This window comes from Lynx rufus, unplaced genomic scaffold (genome assembly GCF_022079265.1).
Source record: "Lynx rufus isolate CCGP_SWC_20201006 ecotype Redwood Valley unplaced genomic scaffold, mLynRuf1.p SCAF_21, whole genome shotgun sequence".
In the NCBI taxonomy this organism is placed as follows: domain Eukaryota; kingdom Metazoa; phylum Chordata; class Mammalia; order Carnivora; family Felidae; genus Lynx; species Lynx rufus.
The window spans coordinates 412,132-435,927 of record NW_025814836.1 but is presented as its reverse complement, the minus strand read 5'-3'; the positions used below and the strand labels follow the sequence as shown (position 1 = coordinate 435,927).

Sequence of the window (23,796 nt, the reverse complement as noted above, 5' to 3'; positions counted from 1 at the left end):
ACACACACACACACACACACACACATATATAAGAAGTCACTCAGAGAAAGACAAATACCATACGATTTCACTCATATGTGGAATTTATGAAACAAAACAAATGAATAAAGGGGGAAAAAGGAAAGAGGAGTAAACCCAGAGTCAGACTCTTAATTACAGAGAACAAACTGATGGTTACAGGAGGGGTGGATGGGTGAAATAGGTGATGGGGATTAAGGAGTGCACTTGTCATGATGGGCACTGGGTGATGTATGGAATTGTTGAATCAGTATACTGTACACCTAAACTTATGTAACACTGTATGTTAACTAACTGGAATTAAAATAAAACTTAAAAACAAAAATAAATCTGAGGGCCTCATATTACAAATGAGAAAATTCACTTTCAAAGTTGCCCTGAATTGGGTAGGGACTGTGGCTTAATAATACCTGGTCCCAGGGGCTCCTGGGTGGCTCAATCAGTTAAGCATCCAACTTCAAATCAGGTCATAATCTTGTGGTTTGTGGGTTTGAGACTCACATCGGGCTCTGTGCTGACAGCTCAGAGCCTGAAGCCTGCTTCAGATTCTGTGTCTCCCTCTCTCTCTGCCCCTACCCCACTCATGCTCTGTCTCTCTCTCAAAAATAGACATTAAAAAAATACTCCCCCACCCCCCAGCTAATGTCCAGCTTCCCTATGGACTACACTCACCCCAAATAGGGCACATCCCAGGGGCACTACAACTAAAGTGGTGTAACTACTCAGAGGAAGAAGAGAAGGCACTACCTCTGAAAAGGGCAAAGTTACAAATACTTTATTGTAAAATAAATACTTACAGCTCAATTCAAGAAACACTCTGCCAGCCACACCTGACACAAAGACTTGGGTCTCACCTTGAAACCAGAGGACACAGAGCTAGACTCACTAGCGGTGTGTCTTGGGTTCTCTAACACCCTTGAAGGTATGAGTCTTCAACTGTAAGTCAGGGACAATATTACTTATCTTACAGAAAGAGAGCATCAGTGACATACTCAAGAGCATGTTCACTTAGAGTGGTGATATTCCAAGAACCAAACAGCACCATAAATGAGCCACTCATCTAAGTCAATATTATTCTCACAAGACACTTATCCTAGTTCATCATTCATTAAAATAAAAAAAAAAAAACCACATTAGATTTTTGAACTGGATTCATGGTATTCCATAATCTCATAGGTACAAACACTATAAACTGCATTGCAACAAAATGAAGTAAAATGATGTTTCTGAATACAATATTCAACTCTGATATCATGATATATTGTCATTCTACTTTTTTTTGGTCCTCAAAAAAGTATCCTATAAGATGAACAGTCAACACTGATGTCACTCACCCAAATTTTTGGCAGACTTTTTGTTAGAATCCAAACAATTTAAGAAAAATTACTAGTTTAGGGCATAAGAATAAAAATGACACAAACGTAATTTGACAAACTGAGGCTGAAATCTGCAGTTCAGTCACAGCTGATCACTTTCAAAAGAATAATCAAGTCCAATTCATCTAATCTTTCTTTTCCTCCAAATGGGTACAGCAGATGACCCTAGACTGCTCACGCCCCTGAGGACACATGAGGTGTGAACACAGACCCCACGCCCCTCAGGATCTTTGCTGTACAAGAAGCAGTAACAAAAAAAAAAAAAATAAAAAAAAAATAAAAAAAAAAAAAGGGGCGCCTGGGTGGCGCAGTCGGTTAAGCGTCCGACTTCAGCCAGGTCACGATCTCGCGGTCCGTGAGTTCGAGCCCCGCGTCGGGCTCTGGGCTGATGGCTCAGAGCCTGGAGCCTGTTTCCGATTCTGTGTCTCCCTCTGTCTCTGCCCCTCCCCCGTTCATGCTCTGTCTCTCTCTGTCCCAAAAATAAATAAATGTTGAAAAAAAAAAAAAATTAAAAAAAAAAAAAAAAAAAAGAAGCAGTAACACTGCTGCCTGAATTCCTGGAGGAAAATCAGTATAAAACCAAAACCTGCAGAATAAAACCAAATCCTGAGCCATTAACACCAGGATGGATGCACACTGTGTTTGGGCAGCAGGATGGACACAATAGTGCTGGTGAGGAACCGCTCTCTCAGAACCAACACCACAAGCCTTCTTCCCAGGAATCCATCCCTCCAACGACCATGCGGGAGGCTGGTCTGACACCCCATGGCCAGATGCTGTGCAAATGTGTGGTAAATCACAAGCATCTACCTTTCCTCAAAGGGCCAAACTTCCCTTACGCCTTGTCATCCTCTCCAAATGCTGGGGCAGGGGAGGAAATGGAGGAGAGAATGGAAAAATCACTTCATTTCTTGGTTCCTCCTTCCCACAGGCTCTTCTCTTTTTATCTTAGCATTATAAAGACATATTTTGTGGTCATGCCTAAGACAGGGATTAAACTTCAGAATCAAGCCTAGTTCATAGCAAATCTTTTAGTTAACACAGACCCAAGAAATTTCTATCTTACTTGCCAAAATTTCTAGTCCTATCTTCTAAAACTATATAAAACTTCTTTTAGCTCCAAGAAGGTAAAATACTACACTTTATTTATTTATTTGTTTTTAAATGATTGAATTTTACTAAACATAACTATGATATATTCTGAGTAAAATGGCATCAGTGTAGTGGCATCAGTAGAGAATGTGAATTCTATACCTGTACACTGTATTCAGGTTGTTTTAAGTTCTCTCTGATAATTGCTTTCTTTTGTTCCCCTAAATAAGACTTTTCACTCGTTTTTGATACACACTTCAGGTGGTCAGCTTCGGGATAGGTTTCAACACTGATTACATTTTAATTTCAGAAAGGGGGCATAGAGTACTTATTCTAATCCTTCTAAAAATCCTCACACCTTTCTGGAGGGACAGAGGAGGTGGGCAGCCTGCACCAATACACCAGCCAGAATCACAGTGTTTGCCCACTTCCAAAGGCATAGTCCTAGCACAATCAAGTTCAAGTTACCATCTGTAGTGACAGCAATGAAGGCAAACAAGAAGACAGAAATGAAAGGTTCACACTCTAAAGAATAGATTAGGAAAGAATGGGTTAGAAGCATCTCTTCTACTTCTCAGATCAGCTGGCATCTAAAAGGATGTCCTAGTGTAGGTGATATGGGGTAGCAGCCCCTCAGCTCCTGACCTGTGTCCTAGCCTCGACTGCCCTGAGATTCAACACATGTACACAGGTCTACACCTGTTGCCAGCTACACTCAACCAGCAGCTCAGAGCATGAGAACAGCCTTCTCTCAGGGTCCACAGAGTGTGGGTGTCTCCTGGGCATGGGACAGGAGCAGAGTCTGTTAATTGCTTGGGCCTCGTGTCCCATCATAAGCATCACCTGTCTGACCAGTGGGGTTACCCAGAGGCAGCACTGAGTCAGGTGCTTTATCTTCCACCTCCCTTCTCTGAGGCAGTGCTGCTGGGGACTCCTCTGCAGGCGAGAAATCTTTGGCCAAGTGGGAGGAAGGGAGAGAACAGGGACATGTGGCCCCCTGCTTGTATCTCAACAGCTTCAGTCTCCTTTCCACCCTCCCTGCCTCACTGGCCATGCTCCCAAAACTGCTGGGGTGCCCTTCCCTTGCCCAGGCTCTTGGTACCTGTCTGCACACCAGGGCCCAGTCCACACCTTCAGGCCTCTGTGGAACAAGGCCTGCACTCACCTGCTGAGCCAAGAACTCTGCTCCCTGGCTCAGGCCAGGTACAACCTGGGTCACAGCGCATGCCCAGGAAACCCTTGCTGAGTGAGCCCTGAGACTATGACTGCAACTTGGTATAGGTAGAAAAAAAAAATTACTTAATATTTTTAAAAATGACACTCAGTCCCAGAACACAGCAGAAAGAACAATGACATCTGGCCTTCTTCACTCCTGGTCATCATCACTAGGCTTAACACAGCAGCCAAAATCCTGACCCTAACAAATGGGGCAATATGATCCTCCAACCCAAGCCACCAACTCCCACAACCTCTGCCTCATCTGAGTGAGCCATGAAACCTGCCTGATGTGTCCAAAACAGATACCCAGCAGGGCAGCATCCTCCCCCGCTCACAGTAAGGTCTATGACGTGCAGAGCAGACAGACCTAGGAAGAGGAGTGGACACAGGCCCCAGGGATAAAGGCCTCTTCCCTTTAACCCTCCTAAATCTAGCCCTGTCTGACTTCAAAAATGGACACCTCCACCCACCAACTGCCAGAAACCTAGGAAACATCTTTGGGTCTTCCGTTTCTCTCCCCTTCAATCTTTGGGTTATTAGCCAAAGTCCAGTCACATCCACTTCCAAAATACCCCTTGAGTCTAGCTACTTCTATCTCTGTCAATGCCACCTGGTCCAAGGCACCACCTCCTGCCTGGACTAGGATAACATCTTCCCACCTGGCAACATTCTCCATCTGCTCCTGGTCCCTCCCTCAGACCCCGGCCCAAGCTGCCTGTCATACACCACCCCTCCCCACCCCCATCTTGTGACAGAGACTCGGGACCACGGGGTCCTGCGCAGGGCTGGTTCCTTCTCAGCATCCAGATCTTGTTAGAGCAAGGCCTCTCTAAAAACCAGCCAAGGTTCTATCACAACAGTTCCTTTCACAGCATCCTAGGAACGCTGCTTCTCAAGTGGACATGCCCTTCCCACACACAATGCAGAGTACATGGCACCACCCAAATGTGGAAAACAGAGACAGCATCCATTTCAGCTTGAAGTTCCACATATCCTTGCAAAACACAGGCAGTTTCTAGTTCTCTCAACACTGGTTTCCCCTTCCTCCCAAATATATCCTCTACTTAACCCTCTGGCTTATCCCAGTAAGACATCTACCATTTCCTTCTTGGCTGACAGGTTGAAAACTTTCAATGGTCACATTAATTTGTAAAGTGTTATGATGCTCTGATTAAGACAGAAGTGGCCAAAGGGAGATGATATCACAAGCCTGGAGAAGTTGAAGGGAGAGAAGGAGGGTGAGCCAAGGACTTGTCTCTTCAAAGACTAGTCAGAAGGGAAGGCTGAAATTCTGACACCCTCCTGAGAGCCAGCACTAGGGATGTGAAGAGTGGTCCTTTTATGTCATTATTAATAGGCTCACTTCTGCACCTGTGAGAAGAATGTGCAGAAAATATGGAGATGGTACTGCCCAAACTTCAGCCCCTCAGAGCTTTAGAGCCGAATGAAGCAGCAGCTGCTCAGAGCTTTAGGTTCTAAGGCCATAGGAGCTGGTGTCCATGACCAGGCAGGGGCCATGATCCACTTCCCCACACAGCCCACAGGCTGTGTGGAGACCGAGGCTGACACCAACATCAGAGGAAACAGCTTAAAATAACTAGTGAGAACAATGCACACACATCATAAACTGAGTTCAGAAAAGGAAAACGTTTCTCAGACTCAGCCCTCCCAGAGACAGCCACTTTTTAGCATCCACTAATCTTTTCTCTGGGTTTATCTTTTTGTAATAAGGAATATTCTGTTTGGAGTGTGATCTTTTTTTTTTTTTCAACTTAATACAATACAGCCCCCACAACCTATCACAAAATCTATGTAATTATCTGTGATGACTGTATTCCAGTGGACAGTAAGTTATTGGAGTGTTACGTGATGGTCAGTTAGGTTGCTTCCGTATTTTTTATGACAATGTTGTTATGACCACCCCCATAGCAGACCTTACTTTATACTTGTCTGATTTATTCCCTTAGCTGTCCAGCTTCCTACAAGTGAGAACATTTAAATATTGATAAACATTTCAGCTGGCTCCCTAGAATCATACAGTCCCATGTGCACTCATTTATTTTTCTTTAATTACTGGTGAGGCCAGTTACCTATTCCTATTTTTTTTACTACATTTTTTGGAAATATCTGCTCATTAAATCTATCTCATTTTTACTATAGAGGGTTTGTCTTTTTTTTATGAAACCCTAAGAGTGCTTTAGTTATTAACAAAACTAACCTTTAATAATACTCTTAACTTGTTACAAATTCAGCCACCCTCAGCCTGGACACTTGTCTTACCTTACTAGACAGCAGTGGTTCTGTGGTTTTTGCCAGTTTGCCTGCTTGCCTGTGGTTTCTGGATGTCAACCCTTTTCTCCACGCCTCCTCCCACCTCAGCCCCTCCCTTCGTGGCATCACACCCGGATAAGATATCCTGCCCTCTCTGTCACAGATATGGCCCTGAGCCTATTCTGCACTTTCCTGGTTTGATATTTTTAAACCATTAAATCTGCTGACAACCTCACTTACTGTAGTGCCAGGAGTGAGGCCAGGCCTAGTTGGACACCTACGACAGCCAGAGGGCTGTCCTAACACTACTATTACTTTTTAGGAAGATGCTAATGGAAGAAAACAATAACATTTCACACATGGCATGATACATCTAAATCACTGCAACTAACATGAATTAAACTAAACTAGAAAATATGCTTCATTGCGAACTTAAAATTTTTAACACAAACACAAAAGGACCTACCTTTGATCCATGTAAATACTGGGGTTGTGCATTAGGCTGTTTATCTCTTTGAAATTCCTGAGAAAATGGTAATACTGTCCGAACAAATCTAAACAAAAAGGATAAAAAGAAAAGAAAAAAAAGAAAAAGAAAACAAAAAAATTTAATGGCACTTCTTTAAAATTCAGAACTTTTCCATTACCCATCAGTTAAATCTTCCTCACAGTTAACTGATACAATCATCACATAGGAAAATTCTAAGAAATCAAAAACCATAGTACAGATGATATAAACACTCTGAAACATGATATACATGTATCCAGAATTCACAGAGTGAGAACACCCAGGTCCTACCACTGCATAAGCAGTCTCCAAACTCTGGAAGACAGTCTGGTCTGTTGGCACCAGGACCATTTCATGCCTAATGCAGTCCATTGACAAGTGGTAATGACCTAGTACTCAGGCCTTGCTGGGTCTCTGGACATGGTGATGACCTCGGGGATAGGAGTGGGAAGGAAGATACAGGCACTGATATCCAGTTACTCAAATCACTAGTTACAAGATAATGGGAAGAAAGAGCAAACTAAGTACTTATAACCACATTCATTTAGGCAACATACTGGCTTGATAACGGATTAGGAGACCTTGAAAATCAAATGCTTGGATTTTAAAGTGGACATGAAAAGCTTGGCTAATACTTTCATATCAGAAGAGTTCATTTAAACATATAAAACTTTTAGGGCTCCTGGGTGGCTCAGTTGGTTGAATGTCTGGCTCTTGATATCGGCTCAGGTCACAATCTCACAGTTCATGGGTCTGAGCCCCGTGTCGGGCTCTGTGTTGTGCTGATAGCACAGAGGAGCCTGCTTGGGATTCTCTCTCTCCCTCTCTCTCTCTCTGCCCCTCCCCTGCCTGCTTGTTCTCTCTCTCTCAAGAAAGAAAGAAAGAAAGAAAGAAAGAAAGAAAGAAAACCAAAAACCTTATAAAACTTTTATAAAGAAGCATCATTACTACATGGATTTGCTAACTATTAAACATGAAGCACTTGATTAACACATATTACACTTTAATAAATAAAAAAGGATGTACTTGGCATAATACCACCAGTGCATGAAATGAACATGCATATCTGAGGGGAGTACATTTACACAGAAATGTCATGCTTTTGAGTGTCTGGATTTTGTTGTTACCCTCTAAAGACTGTTGAGTTATATTGGGCAGAATGTTAAAACTGCTTGCAAGTCAGCTGGAACCTTTCATAATTAGGGTGGCATGGTATTGTAAACAGCTTAGGGCTAGTACTAAGGCAGGCCCTTCTGGCAATTCTACTGAATGCATAGGTATTTGGTGAGGTCTCCCCATTCTTGCTGGCAGGGCCTCAGATGGCTCCTAGCTCTGTGTCAGCTCCGGGAATTCTTCAACTTAGAGCCCCCAAAAAGTTGTTCTTTGCCCATCTTTGTGGAGATCCACAAAGATGGATCTCCACAATCCACAATGCACACACAGTTTAATATTCAAGCAAAGACTAAAGGGCCCCTAAGTTGGTCTCAGGAGCTATTCCTCTATGCAGCTCTCTCTTCTCTCATACTGCAAATCTGCCCTGCAAATTCCAGCTGTCTCAGCATCCTCTGTTTCCAATCTGTCCCTTCTACCAAATAAGACTTTGAAGCTGTACTTGGGATACATCCTTCCACACTGAAGCCCAGAAAGTGCTTCCAAGCAGAAACCCAGGGAGGTCATAGGGCTTACCTCCTTTGTTTCCTTTCCCCTAGAGACATATGCAATGTCTGAAACAGTGGTTTCATAAATTTTTCACTTGTTTAAGGCAAAAGATATATCCAAACCCTGTTACTTCATTATCCCAAATAACTTTTAAGCACTGTATTTTGACTATATATTTATATACATATGTAATATACACATATAGTCAAATATATTGAGTATATATACACTCAATGTAAAGATAAAAAAAATGGAATTCCAGTTAGTAGGCTTGTGTTCATGGTGGAAAGGATTAGTAATTTTGAATTTTTTGCATTTTCTAGAATTAAGCAAGTGAGTAAATATACTAATAACGAAACAGGATTCTCACTGTAGAAAGGAGTTATAAAAATGGAAAGGGAGGGAGAAAACGAGAATGAGAACTGCAGTGCTGAACTGGAATTGAAGATATTAGTGTGAATTCAGGGTTAGAACATGTAGACCGCTACAGAGAAGCAACCCCCACCCCCCACCACATAAACATTTTATGGGGTTGTGTCCTCTAAAAAGATAATTTGAAGTCCTAATTACCAGTACCTCATAATGTGATCTTATTTAGAAATGGGGCTACTGCAAATGTAATTAGTCAAGATGAAGTTATACTGAAGCAGAGCAGGCCCTTGATCCAATATGACTCATGTCCTTGTAGGAAGAAGGGAAAACAGCATGTGTCTAAGGAGGCAGAGACTGGAATGATACAGCTGCATGCTAAGAAGGCCAAGAATTGCTGACCACCCACCTGAAGCTGGGGAAAAGCAAGAAAAGTCTCTACCCAGAGTCTCAGAAGAAGCACAGCCCCGCTGACACCTTGGTTTTGGATATCTAGCCTCCAGAACTGTGAGAAAATAAATTTTTGTTGTTTTAAGCCCCAAGGTTTGTGGTAATACAGGGACTTAATACAGTACATAGTCAGGTACTCCCTAGCTCTGAACATCAAAAGAGTCTAGAAACAATGACATTCCAGTAGCAATGAACATATCTAACACCCAGACTTACTTTGTAAACATTAAGCCTAGATGTAAAATATTCTCCACTAAAAGGAATCCTTATAGAAATAACAAATTGCAAAGATAGAGCAGGAGAAGTACAAGATGAACCTGGAACTTTTTGTGGTGCAGAAAGTAGGGCAGTGCTTCAAAATGATGTGGACAGCTAATAGGACACCAAAACCAGGTGGAAGGGGCTCCCACTGGCCAAAATGGGGTCAATTTAAGCCACAAAAACCAAATCATGATAATAACAGATTACAATGCTGAGTTAGAATCTGCAAGTCTTTACTTATAATAAACAAATAAATATATGCCAACATATATAGCTGAAGGCCAACTAATATATATACATGGAATGATGACATTTGAAAATCACCATTGTCAACCACCATAATGATAACTGAGTTGGGTCAGAATCATCAACAGATGACAAAACTAGTAGGCCAAATTTTAATGAGGAACAGTTTATTTATGAAGTCTCAACTATCTCTCTATAAATTACTTATAAATTCTAAGCAGAAAAATGATAACATGTCAGCGGAGAAACCAGGCAGCCACCATCCTAACCAAAAGACAGAAGTTAACATCACCAGTAACGGACAAAGTAATGCCCTTTGCTTCATTGTACACTGCACTGAGGACACACCCATTCCTCTGTGGCCTTCCTCCCTCTGAGGCCTGACTTTGATCCCAATCATTGCCTATTCCCAGAGCTATAGCATTTTCACACAATTATCAGCTGTACAGGTTAAATTTAAGTCATAGGCTACCCTAAACCACTTCCTAGAGCCATCTCACTAATCAAAAATAAGCAACCAGTGAAGTTCTGGTTTCCCTTGAACAGTTCTTAGGAAACCCTCAGGGATGGAATTAAAATACTGGGTGACACAATTCTGTCTGTCTTCTCAGGATTCCAGTTCAGTTCTCAGGAGCCTTGGTGGGCAGAGCAGCCTCCTTACAACACAGGTGGGGCCCACTCACAGCCTCCATGGGCTCTGTGCTCACTCTGCAAACAGGGGTATTCACATCTCATGGGCCAATGGAAGAAATATGCCACAAGAGATGAAGGCACCCAAAGCTGCCCCTTCTGCTCACTGTCATTTACATCAGACATTGTGTGGTCTCAGGTAGCTGAGGGCTGAGGTGTGACCTGACACCACTCCTCAGTTACATATTGGATGCCTCAATGTTCCTCACACAGTTCTACCAGGGTCCTATAACCGACACTGGCCTGGAGGTTTTCTACCCTTCATAGTACCAACTTCCTAACCTGAGCCCTGTCAATTCTGTCTTTGACAATAAGACCCCTACTGCCAGCAGGCCAGGCAGCCTTGAAGGGGGGATGTTCTCCATCATCAGTCCCAAACAGGGCATCCAACAAGGGCCTATCTTGGTGGGCAGGGACTCAGAATTTGATCCATTTCCCTAACTCCACTCTTCCTCACCAAACTTGTGTTCATATGTCTAAAGTATCTTTCAGAAAACATAGCAGTTCAACACAAGAGTTTACGGCAAATGCTGGCTTTTCATCATCATGTAATCCTGATCCTCCTCTGCAGATCTTCTACACAGCTCACATCAATTCTGAGGACTTGACCCATTGAACCATCACCAAGGAGACCAGGGCAGTCCAACAGGCATAAAGGAGGCTCAGGGAACACCTTTCATTATTCCTTTTGCAAGATCTCTGAGAAATCCCTTAAAGGAAGACCAAATGCTAGATAATTTTTAAAAAGCCTGGGTAGCTCAGTTGGTTAAGCAACTGACTCTTGGTTTTGGCTCAGGTCATGATCTCAGAGTTTGTGAGTTTGAGCCCCAAGTCAGGCTGGGCTCTGTGCTTTCAGCATGGAGCCTGCTTAGGATTCCCTGTCTCTCTCTCTCTCTCCCTCTACCCCTCCCCTACACACACACACACACACACACACACACACACACACACACTCTCTCTCTCTCTCTCTCTCCCTCTCTCTCTCTCAATATAAATAAACATTTAAAAAATACAATCTAAAATAATACCAAAAAAAAATCACAACTTCCTGTGTTGCCCAATTCCAACCTCACCATAACACCTTTTTTCAGCCTACTGATGCATGTAACCTTCAGAGACACCTGACAAGGCAAAAACAATTTAAGAAAAGGTAACAGAAATTAATTCCAAAGGTTCCAAATGGATCAACCAAAACAACTCTTTGGTCCTGCAAACATCAGCCATGACTTAAACAGATTTTCAGAAGCAGAAAAGCATATTTATAGTCTAATACAGAATGACCCTCCTTGTGATACATCATGTGGAATAAAAATGTGTATATAATAGCATGCCTAATAGCACTCATTTCTGCAAAATAAAAAAATATATATGTATATCTGACTGTATGACAAAAACTATAGAAGAAATACACATTTTAAAAAATGTTTATTCATTTATTTTGAGAAAGAGAGAGTAGGGAAGAGGCAGAGAGGGAGAGAGAGAATCATAAGCAGGATCCATGCCCAGCGCAGAGCCCGAACACAGGGCTTAATCTCATGACCATGAGATCATAAACTGAGCCCGAGTCGGAAAATTAACCAACTGAGCCACCCAAAGAGCCCCAAAACATTTTTTTAAGTGTTTATTTATTTAGAGAGAGAAAGAGAGAGCACAAGCAGGGGATGGGCAGAGAGAGAAAGAAACACAGAATGCGAAACAGGCTCCAGGCTCTGAGCTAATAGCTCAGAGCCTGATGTGGGGCTTGAACTCACGAACCGTAAGATCATGACCTGAACCTCAGTAACCAACTGAGCCACCCAGATGCCCCCCCCCATCGATACATTTTTTAATGCGAGCAATCTCTAGGGATTTATTTTCCTCCTCATATATGTATATATGATTTCTAGCTTTTCTACAATTATGATGCATTATTTACATAATAAAAATATTTTTTCAGTTAATCCAGACTCTAACAATTTGAAAGATATCTGTTTCAGGAGACTAGACACCTTCAAAGAAGTTAAACAATGATGAGTAGTGTGTAAAGTCTGGTTCTGGTATATGCCCAGCCAGGCCCAGAAGCCCCCTAATCTGAGGAGACTGACTGGGACTCCTCCCCCTGTGGCTCTGGAAGCTATGGTCACGTTCCCACTACTGCTGCCTGGCAAGTGTCAGCCACCTGGGGCTGGTGTGATGGCATAGCCCCATGCACCTTGGGCCAAGCCTGTGTCCCTATAAGGAAATCCAACCTTGAGGTCCTAAATAGAAAATGGCAATAGCAGACATGATCAGACCACAGGAGGGCCTCCCTTCTGTCCTCAGTATGTCCTTTGAGACATAAAACTGGGCTTGAAAGTCAGTAACAATTCAGCTAATACATGGTGGGATGTTCAGATCTAGCAGAAAAGCCAAAGACGGTGATTTTTAAAAAGTGGTCATAATACACATACATACACACACACACACATCTTTGGCACATGCTGACACAGAGCAGAAGGTCAGCTTAGAGTAGAGCACAGAGAACAAACCTGGACAGGTGGCTGCCCAGTGCACAGAGGCCAAGGCAGGGCTGTCCCAGGATTTGGGCCACATCAGGAGGCTAAACCACTAATCAACCGTGCCACCCACATAACTGGCCACTTTTATGTCGTTCAACATAGTAGTAAATGGTAGGTTGGTGAGAGTGTGGCTCACGAACTGATCTTCATACACCCCAACATCCCAGAATGGAAGAAAAATAGAAAGTCACCCACTATATTCCAACATCAGGTAGACTGACAACGGTGGAGACCCTGCAGCTACTGTCCACGTGCACCATGAGATCCTGTCCTGACCTACAAGCAAGTGCCCCAGTGGAGTCTCTACATGCAAAGCCATAAAACATGCCCAGGGGCTGGCCTAAGACTATACTTGCAAAAAGAGGAAACTGGGAGGGCCTGAGTACCTTGGACGTGACAAATGATAGGGAACAGGGAAAAAGACAGCAACTTAATGGACAATGTGGAGGCCCAGAGATATCCTGTTTAGGAACACTTTGGCAAGGGCATCCAAAACTATCCATGAGGTTACATGCTCACCGGTTGGTAGAGCCATTATAGCAGTAGTTGGGCAGGAAGTCGTAATTGAGTTCCCAGAAGACATGGAGGGTGATTCTCCCGTATGGTGCTGATACATTGTGGTTGGCCTCCCGGAACATGGCGTCAAAGCTGTCCAGTGTCAGGTACCTGTTTAGCAGCTTGTGGGTCATGCGGTTGATTTCCAAGAGGCCATCCAACTCCTATAGTACCACAAAGACAGGGGTGTGAGGACAGAATTGAGCCCAGCTCATTGGCCCCCATTCCTTACATGGGCAGTGCCATGGTGCTAGGGTGGGCTGGGTAGGAGAGAATAGGATACACAGAGGTAAGGCTGGTGAGCTAGGCCAAAAATATACACAGTGGGGGTCTAGTAGGCCACAGGAGCTTGCTTCTTACACCTAAATTCATTATGTCCTCTCCACTCTTTTGGAAACACCCCTCCTAACCGTGGTCACACCTCCAGGGCAATCATCCTTTTTCCACTAAGGAAACCTCTGCACTGCCCCCTCACTGGCTTCCAACCACTCCTAGGGCAGAGACCACTAGGATGCATCCACCCCTGCCCTGCTGGCACGCTATGTGTCCTCAGGCATCAGCCTGAGTCAGCCTCTCTTACTGTGCACAGCGACAAAGCACAGTCAGCAAGTGCATTCACAGATAGATTTCCAAACTTCTAATTTGCTCATAAATATACCTAGGTCTGTGTTATCCACTGTAGTAGCCAATGGCCACATAATGGCAATGAGAACATGGCTGGTCCAAACTGAGGTGCACTGTACATGTGAGTTACACACCAGCTTTAAAAGACCAAGTATGAAGACAAAGAATATAAGATATCTATGTCAGTCATCCTGATTCTGTGGAAGAATATGAGGAGCACTGCTCACCCTATGTGGAGATGCTTGAACCCAAGTTGCTGAAGCCCAGTGCTCACTGACGCCTCTCTTGTTCTAGCCAAAACTGCATCTTTAGTAATGAACAACCTTCCTTGTGTTCTTACATGTTCACTAACAATGTCTGAAGCCTTCATTCTTGGAAGATCTATTTGGTTTGGCATAAAATCCTTAATTCTCATTTCCTTTCCTTGGCTTTTGGCATGAATAGCTGTAGACAAAGCTCTGAAGACAAATTTTCTTTCCCTTATCACTCCGCTCAGATATCCAGAGAATTTTTTCTTTTCCTTTAAAATCTAATACTTCTACAGGGGCACCTGGGTGGCTCAGTTGGTTGAGCGTCCGACTTCCAACTTAGGTCATGATTTTGCATCTCATGAGTTGGAGCTCCACATCTGGCTCTGTGCTGACAGCCTGGAAACTGCATTGGATTCTGTACCTCCCTCTCTCTCTGCCTCTTCCCCACTCATGCTCTGTCTCTCTCAAAAATATAAACATTAAAAAAAAAAATCTAATACTTCCACTGAAATATTCCTTGGTATTGGCCACTTTGGGTCAGTTTTCCCAGGCACATGCCACAGGCTTTTAATATATATTTATGCCACGTACTAAATTTTATCCACGTTTCCTGGAAACACAATTTTCAGGTCACACTGCTTTGGTTTTTCTCTTCGGAGACCCTTGTGATATGTATTGTATGTTGGATATTCATTGTTAATCTTCTATATGATTTTCTTTCAAATCCTTTTTCTCTGTGTTCATTTCTTTTTGATTTTTAAAATTTTCCTTTTTTAAAAAAATTATTTATTTAGAAAGAGAGAGGAGCTGGGGAGGGAGGGGGGAGGGAGAGGGGGAGAGAGGGAGGGAGAGAGAGAGAGAGAGAGAGAGAGAGAGAGAGAATGAATATCTCATGCAGGCTTTGTGCTGTCAGCACAGAGCCCAAAATGGGGCTCGAACTCACGAACTGTGAGATCATGACCTGAGCCAAAACCAAGAGTCAAATGCTTAACTGAGCCACCCAGAGGCCCCAAATTTTCTTTCTTTTATTCTCTTGCCATACTTAGGTGTAATTTATTCAAGGTTAGGATTATTTGTTCTTTGAAGTCATCTTAGAATTGCAGCCAATAAGAACAGACACTAAAAAACGATACTCAGGATAGGCCAAGCTCGAGTAGTGCAAAGCTTTTGATTTCTATGCAAAAACTGAACCTACTATTGGTTCAGTTTATCATAAGGACAAAATTAAAATTAGCTCCAATCCTTGTGACCAGTTTCTGCTGAGCTTGACAAAGGGGAGAGCACTTACAACTATTGATGTCAGGTCTTCACTTTCAAATCGTCCAATGGCCAGTTCCAGAGACTTATACATGGCTGCTGAGACACGCTGAGTAATCAGGCGATTAAGGTCTATGGATCTGCCCAGGAGCTGGAAGATGGAGAAAGGAAAAAAGAATGAACAATAAAAAACAAATGTATATATGCATATGTATATATGTATATGGATATCTATATACTTATACACCTATACAGATACTAAATATATCTGTTCCAGAATCCAATTCCAAAAGATAAAACAAATAATACACAAAATGTAAACATTTTAGATCAAATTATATATATAGGTGTCATGATCAAATACTCTACTTTCCTAGAGCTAAAATTCCTTCAGGTCAAAACCATAAAGGACTTTTGTAGCATCCTTTGCTGAATTTATACTTAACATCATGGAGAGAAACTCTAAGTTTCACCACACACCTTGAAAATCTGGGTCTGTCAGTTAGGACCCCTCACAATGGTGTTCAGGACCAACCCCCACTACAGAGCAGCCTGCACATGCCTAACTTTCACAGTATTACAAGAATGAATAAGAGAAAATTATTCCCTCTCTACATCAGAATCCTAAAAACATATGTGTTTCTCAATATCATTTCAATAACATAAACATATAGATACAATCCTGGTAGAAAATGTCTCAAAATGTGAATGGTAATTATCTGTAGAATTATATGCATTTTTCCCTACAGTTTTCTGTATTTTACTCATTTTTCTGACATATTGTTTTTAAGGAAACAAAAGTAAACAGTGTATTTTTTATTCTTTGTGCTGGCCAAGAGAGAGCTGCTCTGTAACACTCAGCTGACAAGTGTTTCTCACCTTCATTCCTTCCAAGTTCTGAACTTTGGGCTCTTTGAGAGGACCCAAGCCCTCTGGGGCCATGCCTTTCCCCAGAGGTAGAATAGGACAGGGTGCAGAGTGCTACAAATCTTCCTCTGTATTTCAGGGTATCCAAAAGAAACTGTCTTTAAAATCTCAACACTTTACAAGGATGTCTCCACAGTAACACAACATACTGACATCTATTAATACCCAGTCAGCTCAAAGAAAACCACACTATTTCCAGTGCTGGCTCCATGCCTCACCATGCCCAGGAGAGGTCTGGCTCACCTGCACATGCCTCTGCTTAAGCAGTGTCTCATAGCGGTTAGATGGCGGGAGATGGATCGTTGCCCCTTGATTCTTGCATTCTGATCGTAAACGTTTATCAAGAAGCAAACTAGTAGAGAGGAAGAGAAGACATTTCTCATATGCTGTGAATTTTAATGGAAATGTCAAGTAACCCAAGATTTCATGTCCAAATCATAAACCACATACCTTCCTGCCATAACCTTATAATATGCAAATATCTGGTCTGCCAGTTTATAAACAAATTGGTCAAAGCATAGATTCACCTGAAGAAAAAGAAAGCATATATTAGATTTTTATTCCCTAAAGATCAAATAACCCAACTTCAAAAAAAAAAAAAAATCTTTTGATCTAGCAAATTCCACTTTTGGGTATTTATCCAAAAAAACGAAAAACACGAACTTGAAAAGATATCTGCACTCCCATGATCACTGAAGCATTATTTACAATAACCAAGACATGGAAGCAACCTAAGTGTCCATTGATGGATGAACATATAAAGAAATTTTGGTATATATATATATATATATATATATACACACACACACACATATATACATATATATATGTGTATATATATATATAATGGAATACTATTCAACCATAAAAAAAGAAATCCTACCATTTGCAACTATATGGATGGACCCTAAGGGCATTATGTTAACTGAAGTAAGTCAAACAAAGACAGACAAATACAGTACAATCTCATGTGTGAAATCTTAAAAAAAAAAAAAAAAAAGAGGGGGGAGGGGTGCCTTGGCGGCTCAGTCGGTTGAGCTGACTCTTGATTTTAGCTCAGGTCATAATCTCATGGTTCACGGGATCAAGCCCCACACTGGGCTCTGTACTGACAGTACAAAGCCTGCTTGGGATTCTCTCTCTCCCCCTCTCTCTCTGCCCCTCCCCCACTAGCACTCACACCCTCTTGCAAAAATAAATAAACTTAAAAAAAAAAAGAATGCACAGAAAACAGACTGGTGGTTTCCAGAGGCAGGGGTAAGGGTAGGCAAAATGGGTGAAAGTGGTCAAAAGGTACAAACTTTCAGTTATAAAATGAGTAAGTTCTGGGAATATAAAATTAAAAGAAAATCTTTTGTTAAGGCAAACAAAGGCAATTATTAGCAAAGAGAGACAAAAAACAACCTCAATTTTTTTTTTTAAGATTATTTGTTTTGAGAGAGCAAGCATGAGCAAGTGGGGAAGGGGCAGACAGAGAGGGGAGGGAGAGAATCCCAAGCAGGCTCTGTGCTGACGCAGGGCTCAATTCCACAAACCATGAATGAGATCATGACCTGAGCCGAAACCAAGGGTCTGACGCTCAATTGACTGAGCCACCCTGGCACCGCAAGAAATAAACTCATTGTCTAACACCAGCAGATTAAATATATTATGGTGTGGCCAGGAGTGACCACTACACAGCCACTGGAATTATGTCAGAACCTTTCTTACTGATGGAGAAAAACGCTTCATGTCTCTTAAAGGCAAAGGAGTATGAAAAAGTCTCTCTTTATCAAGTGTTCCCAGTGGTTTAATTGTATTTGGGTTCTGCTCTGCCACCAGGCTGTGTGTCCCAGGAACTACTGTGTGTGGTGGCATCCTCTGGAGCATGGCTGGCTGCTCTAAGCACTGAGGTTGGTGAAGACACATAGGATGGATAAACCCCTATGACTCCACCCCTAAAACTGTATTCTCCCTTGCAAATAGGGTTAGCCTCCCCACCCCACATGGTGCTCACAGGACACCATGTGCTCAAAGGGGAACCACTACAGGACCTGCAGGTGTCTGCCCTTAAGAAGCGTTTTCTAGTTTTTACGAGGAGGCAGAGAAGGAAATCCAGATGCACAATGTAATTTGTTGAGCTTTAAACTGTCTTATATCTTAAACTAGAAAATTTTTAAATTTTCTCCTTAGATTTATCTCCTTAGCTACATGTAGAAAAATTTAATAATTCCACTTATAGGAATTTGTCCTCAAAAAATAATTGAACACAGTTAAAAAATTAGGTGCAAGGAAGTTCATCAAAGCATTACTTACAATATGCAAAACTAAGAAACTAAAATGAAAGAAATAAAATAGGGGTTGGTTCAGTGCATCTACTATGTAGATGCACCTGCTTTAAACTGTGTTTTTAACAGAAGACAGGTGAGGAAACAGGTGCTTATGACATGCTGTCAATCATCACATGTGTAGATGCAGAGAGAAAAGTACAGATAGGAAGGTTTACTACAAAATGTTTATTTCAAAGTTCATTCTATTGTTTAAACCTCCTGTACTATTAAAGAAAATCTGCTTCCTGTAACACTCAGAGAAAAAGGAAATTAAAGTTTGTTAAAGGTGCCTGGGCCCTCACCTCTGCTTCAATTTCGTCGTAGAGAAACTGCTTGTTGAACCTGGTGAGGGCATAGTGTGCGCTGTCATTGTACAGGTCCAGGGAGTAGAGGACGTACCTGCAGAGGGGGCGAGTGGTCAGCCCAGCCTTCCACAAAGGGCTTTTCCGCTCTCACATCCCATACTCCAAGTGAAATTTAACATTCATTGCTGACCTCTCACATGAGGAAAAACAGTTCTTAACTTCAAACACCAAACTAGGTTTTTGTCCAGGATCCTAATGGACTAATAAGCCAGACAATCCCACAGATGGGACACACTTATGGAGGTCATGCCCAGGGCCCGTTGGGTCCACAAGGGCCTCCTGTAGCTGCATCTTCTCATTTATGTTTAAAGTTTCTCACCACAGAATACAGTATTTTTTATAACCACAAAAACAAGTTATTTTCTTATTTCTAAGAATGAACTGTCTGACTTAACAAGAAAAACATAAAGGTCCTGGGTCCTACAGCTGACCATGACCATGACCAGCATAGCTTTTGAAAGCCCCTTTCCCTCTGCCCCATGTCTGGACAGAAGGCAGCAGCCAGAGGTCTCCAGTAATAAGGATCCTCTGAGGGTACAAGGCCACTCCCACCTCACAGCAGGGAGGCTGTGTGAGCAGTGGGGTCAAGTTCAACTCCAAAGATGCGACAAAGAGGCATGCCAAGTCCTCTGCATTAGATTTCCAGTGTTGTAGAACAGAGGATATGGCCACTCCAGAGAAAGTGGAAGGCCATCCTCCTGACCACCACATAAGAACTGATGTGCATAGGCAAAGACAAAGACATTTGCTCTGTGTGTCAAAGAACCTGCTGGGTCAGTTCCCAAGAATACCTTCATGGACCTCATATTTTCAAAATCTCTCATCCCCTCCGTTGGCCCTGAGTCCTGACCACAAAACAAAGCTGTTCAATTAATACTTTCTCTCCCAAATTCATCTGGCTCAGAGGCTGTGCCACACGAAAGGCCAGGCCACATCTCCTTTTGCTGATCTTAGCTGAGTCCCCAGGGCCTTACTTGGACATGGTGGAACTTAGTGACTTCTGCTATGTTCCAGTTGGAGTCTAAAGCCAAGAAACCCATTACTTGTATTAATCTCTGAAGTCTTACCCCAAGTATGACAACTTCAAATAAAGTGCTAAAAACAGTTCAGCCCCTTCCTCCCTCTCCCAGATCCCAAATGCCACCACGGACCCTGGTTACCACAAATAACTAAAACAGGCCCACAGGGCACTCACTCCATCATGGATGCCTCCTTGGTCTCTAGGATGTGGTCCGTCAGGATCCAGGGCATGGACATCTCAATGGGGAACTGGATCCTCCTGCCCATTGTCAGCTCCAGGAAGAACTCTCGGAACCACAACTGTGAAAGGTCACAGCACTGCTGCAGCGTTTCTTGAAGGATTCAAACGACATCATGTTAATCTTCTGCAAGCAGAAAAGACTCAGCAGGACAATCTCAGGTGGGAGGGGGGCATGTGTGAGATGCTGACTCTTTCAATCTCAGCCGTGAGCCATGCGGGAGCAGATATGAGCAGGGAGGGGTCACACGGCACCTCACACTAGGGATGAGACAACCACAAAGTGGCTGCAAGCAAAGCCACCCTAGACATTGCACATTCCTGCTCACAAAAAGAGAAGATTCAGCATCTGGCCCCTGCTGGTCTGGTATACCACCACTTGCCAATGGGACCTTGTCAACCCTGTGAGCTTCTTTTGAGGGACTGGGAAGGGGGAAAATGGCCTTTTTAAAAGGAGAAATAGGGGCACCTGGGTGGCTCAGTTGGTTAAGTATCTGACTTTGTCTCAGGTCATCTCACGGTTTGTGAGTTTGAGCCCTACGTTGGGCTCTGTGTTGACAGCTCAGAGCCTGGAGCCTGCTTCGGATTCTGTGTCTCCATCTCTCTCTGCCCCTCCCCCACTCACACTGTCTCTCTCACTCTCTCAAAAATAAGTAAACCTTAAGTAAATGAACAAATAATAAAAGGATAAATAAAAACCGTGTTACTTTATTTTAGGATAAAGATGCAGCATTACATGCATACTCAATACAAATCTATCTAATGCAAAACAGAAATTTTTTTTTAAAACAATGTTTCCAGGTGCCTGGGTGGCTTAGTTAGGCATCCGACTTCTTGGTTTTGGCTCAGGTCATGATCTCGCGGTTCATGAGTTTGGGCCCCGCATCGGGCTCTGCACTGACAGTGCAGAGCATGCTTGGGATTCTTTCTTTCTCCCTCTCTCTCTGCCCCTCCCCACTCCTCTCTCTCTCTCTCTCTCTCAAAATAAATAAATAAACTTTAAAAAAAGTTTCCATCATTTGACAAGTGAAAAACAAAAGCCTTACTATTTACTCCAAACCCACTATACTCCCAGCCAAGATAGAGGCTTCCTGCTCTGAGGAAGCTGCTGCAGCACTGGAGTAAACACAGACTCCACATTGACAAAGGGTAGCCACCCAATGCCCTGGTCAAGGTGATTTGCCACCTTCCACACATCAGTGCTCATGGAGGTTGTTTCTCATATTCATCACTATCTTGTTCTCGAGCCAGGTGACAGATGACATTTGCCTGTGTTTCTAACCTTGTATGGGTTACAAAGGCTTTGCATGCAGCTCACAGAGCCAGCTGCAGGCCCATGGCCCTCATCTTTCTAAGGGCCACGCCACATGGAAGGAGCCCTGCCAGCCGTGCATTTAAAGCGACAGGCAAGGAAATACCACGAAGGTTACAACATGGATCATCGTCTGGGTGTATGAGGGACCACAGCGGGGATGGTCAGCAGAAGCATTCTAGACAGTGTTAGTGTTAGAACATGCTGGGCCAGACGCTGGTCAGCAGTAGCTCTTACCACTGAAATTAATCAAGTGAGTGTAGAAGAATGACTCTCGATGAAATTTTTCTATGTCCAATATGGTGGGCCCCTCAAGGCTACTTCTCAAGGTTTTCTTGGAACCACTTTTGTCTGCAATGAGGGACTCTAGCATGGTTCTCACCATGTAAAGCTGCATTATCCAAGGAAACATTTGTGGGGGAGAAAATATACATGGCACATTAGTTATACCAAACTCAGATAAACCACAAGAGAAAGACTACTGTGCTATGCCCTGACCAGAGCCAGGCTGCAGCAGTAAGCCTACCACTATGCCAGCTCCTCAAAGTGGGTCTGGGCGCCCATCTAAGTAGCCAAGTTGGTGCTGCCTGTGAGAAAGAACTTGTAACGGAGCAATTCACCTCCGTGCCATAATGTCAACAAGAAAAACAAATGATGTCTTACCACCAAAGGTTAAAAGAGGCGGATAGGTGTAGGACTGCCTCAGAAACGCGTTTACCACATGCAAGAGTCTTTCCATGCCCAAAGACTTGAGCTGCCTCAGCAGCTCGGCAGAGCTCAAGGACTCCGCCATGGTGCGCACCAGGTAGAGCTAGACATGGACAGATGGGGGGAGAGGTGGGAGAGAGCCGTTAGTCACAGGACACACACATCATAGGGTGGGGAGACACACATGGGAACGGAGGGTGGGAAGGGTGCATGCACACTGGACAGAATCAGGACAAGCGTCTTCCTTGGGTGGGCCAAATGCTTTCCTCCCAGATATTTGAGAGGTTTCATTTACAGCCAACAATGTGTTTTGCTGGTAGTTCTCTGAAAGACTGGCAAGAAGGGATTATAAAAGCCCTCAACAGAAGAATGATGAGTTAAGAAGTACTACATCCCAAAATGGGAAGAGAAAAGCAGAAGGACATACTAAATCAGAAATGAGAGTCAGAATAAGGCTGCTTTTGGGGAGCAGGGGGCTGAGCATGGCAGGAGAGAGAAGAGCAGTGGTGGCTTAAGACCAGGGATACAAAAAAGGTATATTCTTAAATTTCTAAAAGTTTTATCTTCAGAAACAATCATTTTTAGGCCCAATGTAAAAATTATAACCATACATTTAAACACCTATCAGGAAACACAGCATAAATACGGACACACAGACTTTCACCCACATTTTTGTGATAGGAGTTGATGCAGTCAAATTAAGTTCTGCATGCAAATGATCAAATCTGAGAATCACAAGAATGCTCCAGATTCACTTGGGCAGGGAACCAAGGAGCAGAAAAGGCACAGGCAATACTTGATCATCTTGAGCAGAAGTGGTGATGTCATTTTACTCCCGGTCTTGCTTACCAACCCTCAGCTTTGGGTTAGCCCACTCAGGGGAACAGATAGAGCAGGGGAGCAGGGAGGATGAAAACCTGCGTGCTGGAGGGTCCCACGGCACGCCGGGGTACTTTGATGTCGAAGCCACTCTTGGGGTCCTTCTCGCCCCGCAGGGCTGGGTCATTGAAGGGCTCGTGCCCCGTCTCCCAGTCACACACGGTCTTCCTGATGGCCTGCAGAACACTAAACAGCCCCATCAAGTCATCAGTGAGGCATGGAGCACTTATAGCTTCAGGACTTTTACAATCACTGCATCTCCTCACCTAACACAGCTGGAAAACCAATTTTCACACCTGATTTCCTTTGGGGACAGTGTAGGATATGATAATGGACCAGTTCAAAGTGAAATTATCTTTGGATAGACTGTTTTCTCTGAGACATTAGTAGCCCCAGAAGATCTGACTTAGCTGCAGTTTGCATCAATTAGCCTGGAAGTGGTGTTTTATTTCCTGAACACTGTCATGCAAAGGGCAACAAGAGGACAGACCACAAACATCCACCTAGGGAGCTGAAACTCGACCTCCCTTGGCTGATTCCCTGATTTCTAAAGGAACATGTCACCAACACAACTGTGGGGACTGGGTCTATGTCTCGGACACATTTGAAACATGCTCCCATCCCACCATGTGGAGACCCCCCATAGGCACCACACT

General features: G+C 43.3%; 1 protein-coding gene across 2 annotated transcripts in view; it reads right to left on the bottom strand.

The window, feature by feature from the left end:
- The window catches only part of CYFIP1 (cytoplasmic FMR1 interacting protein 1), a 134,299-nt gene that overhangs the window by 32,661 nt on the left and 77,842 nt on the right, over window positions 1-23,796 (bottom strand). For both annotated transcript variants that reach the window (XM_047086676.1, XM_047086675.1), the window contains exons 15-23: window positions 23,179-23,326; window positions 21,791-21,944; window positions 20,179-20,335; window positions 18,921-19,017; window positions 16,760-16,836; window positions 16,553-16,661; window positions 15,414-15,533; window positions 13,215-13,414; window positions 6,442-6,529 (exon numbers count right to left, since the gene is read on the bottom strand). In XM_047086676.1, coding sequence (XP_046942632.1) covers window positions 6,442-6,529; window positions 13,215-13,414; window positions 15,414-15,533; window positions 16,553-16,661; window positions 16,760-16,836; window positions 18,921-19,017; window positions 20,179-20,335; window positions 21,791-21,944; window positions 23,179-23,326 — 1,150 coding nt within the window. The remainder of the gene's footprint in view (window positions 1-6,441; window positions 6,530-13,214; window positions 13,415-15,413; window positions 15,534-16,552; window positions 16,662-16,759; window positions 16,837-18,920; window positions 19,018-20,178; window positions 20,336-21,790; window positions 21,945-23,178; window positions 23,327-23,796) is intronic.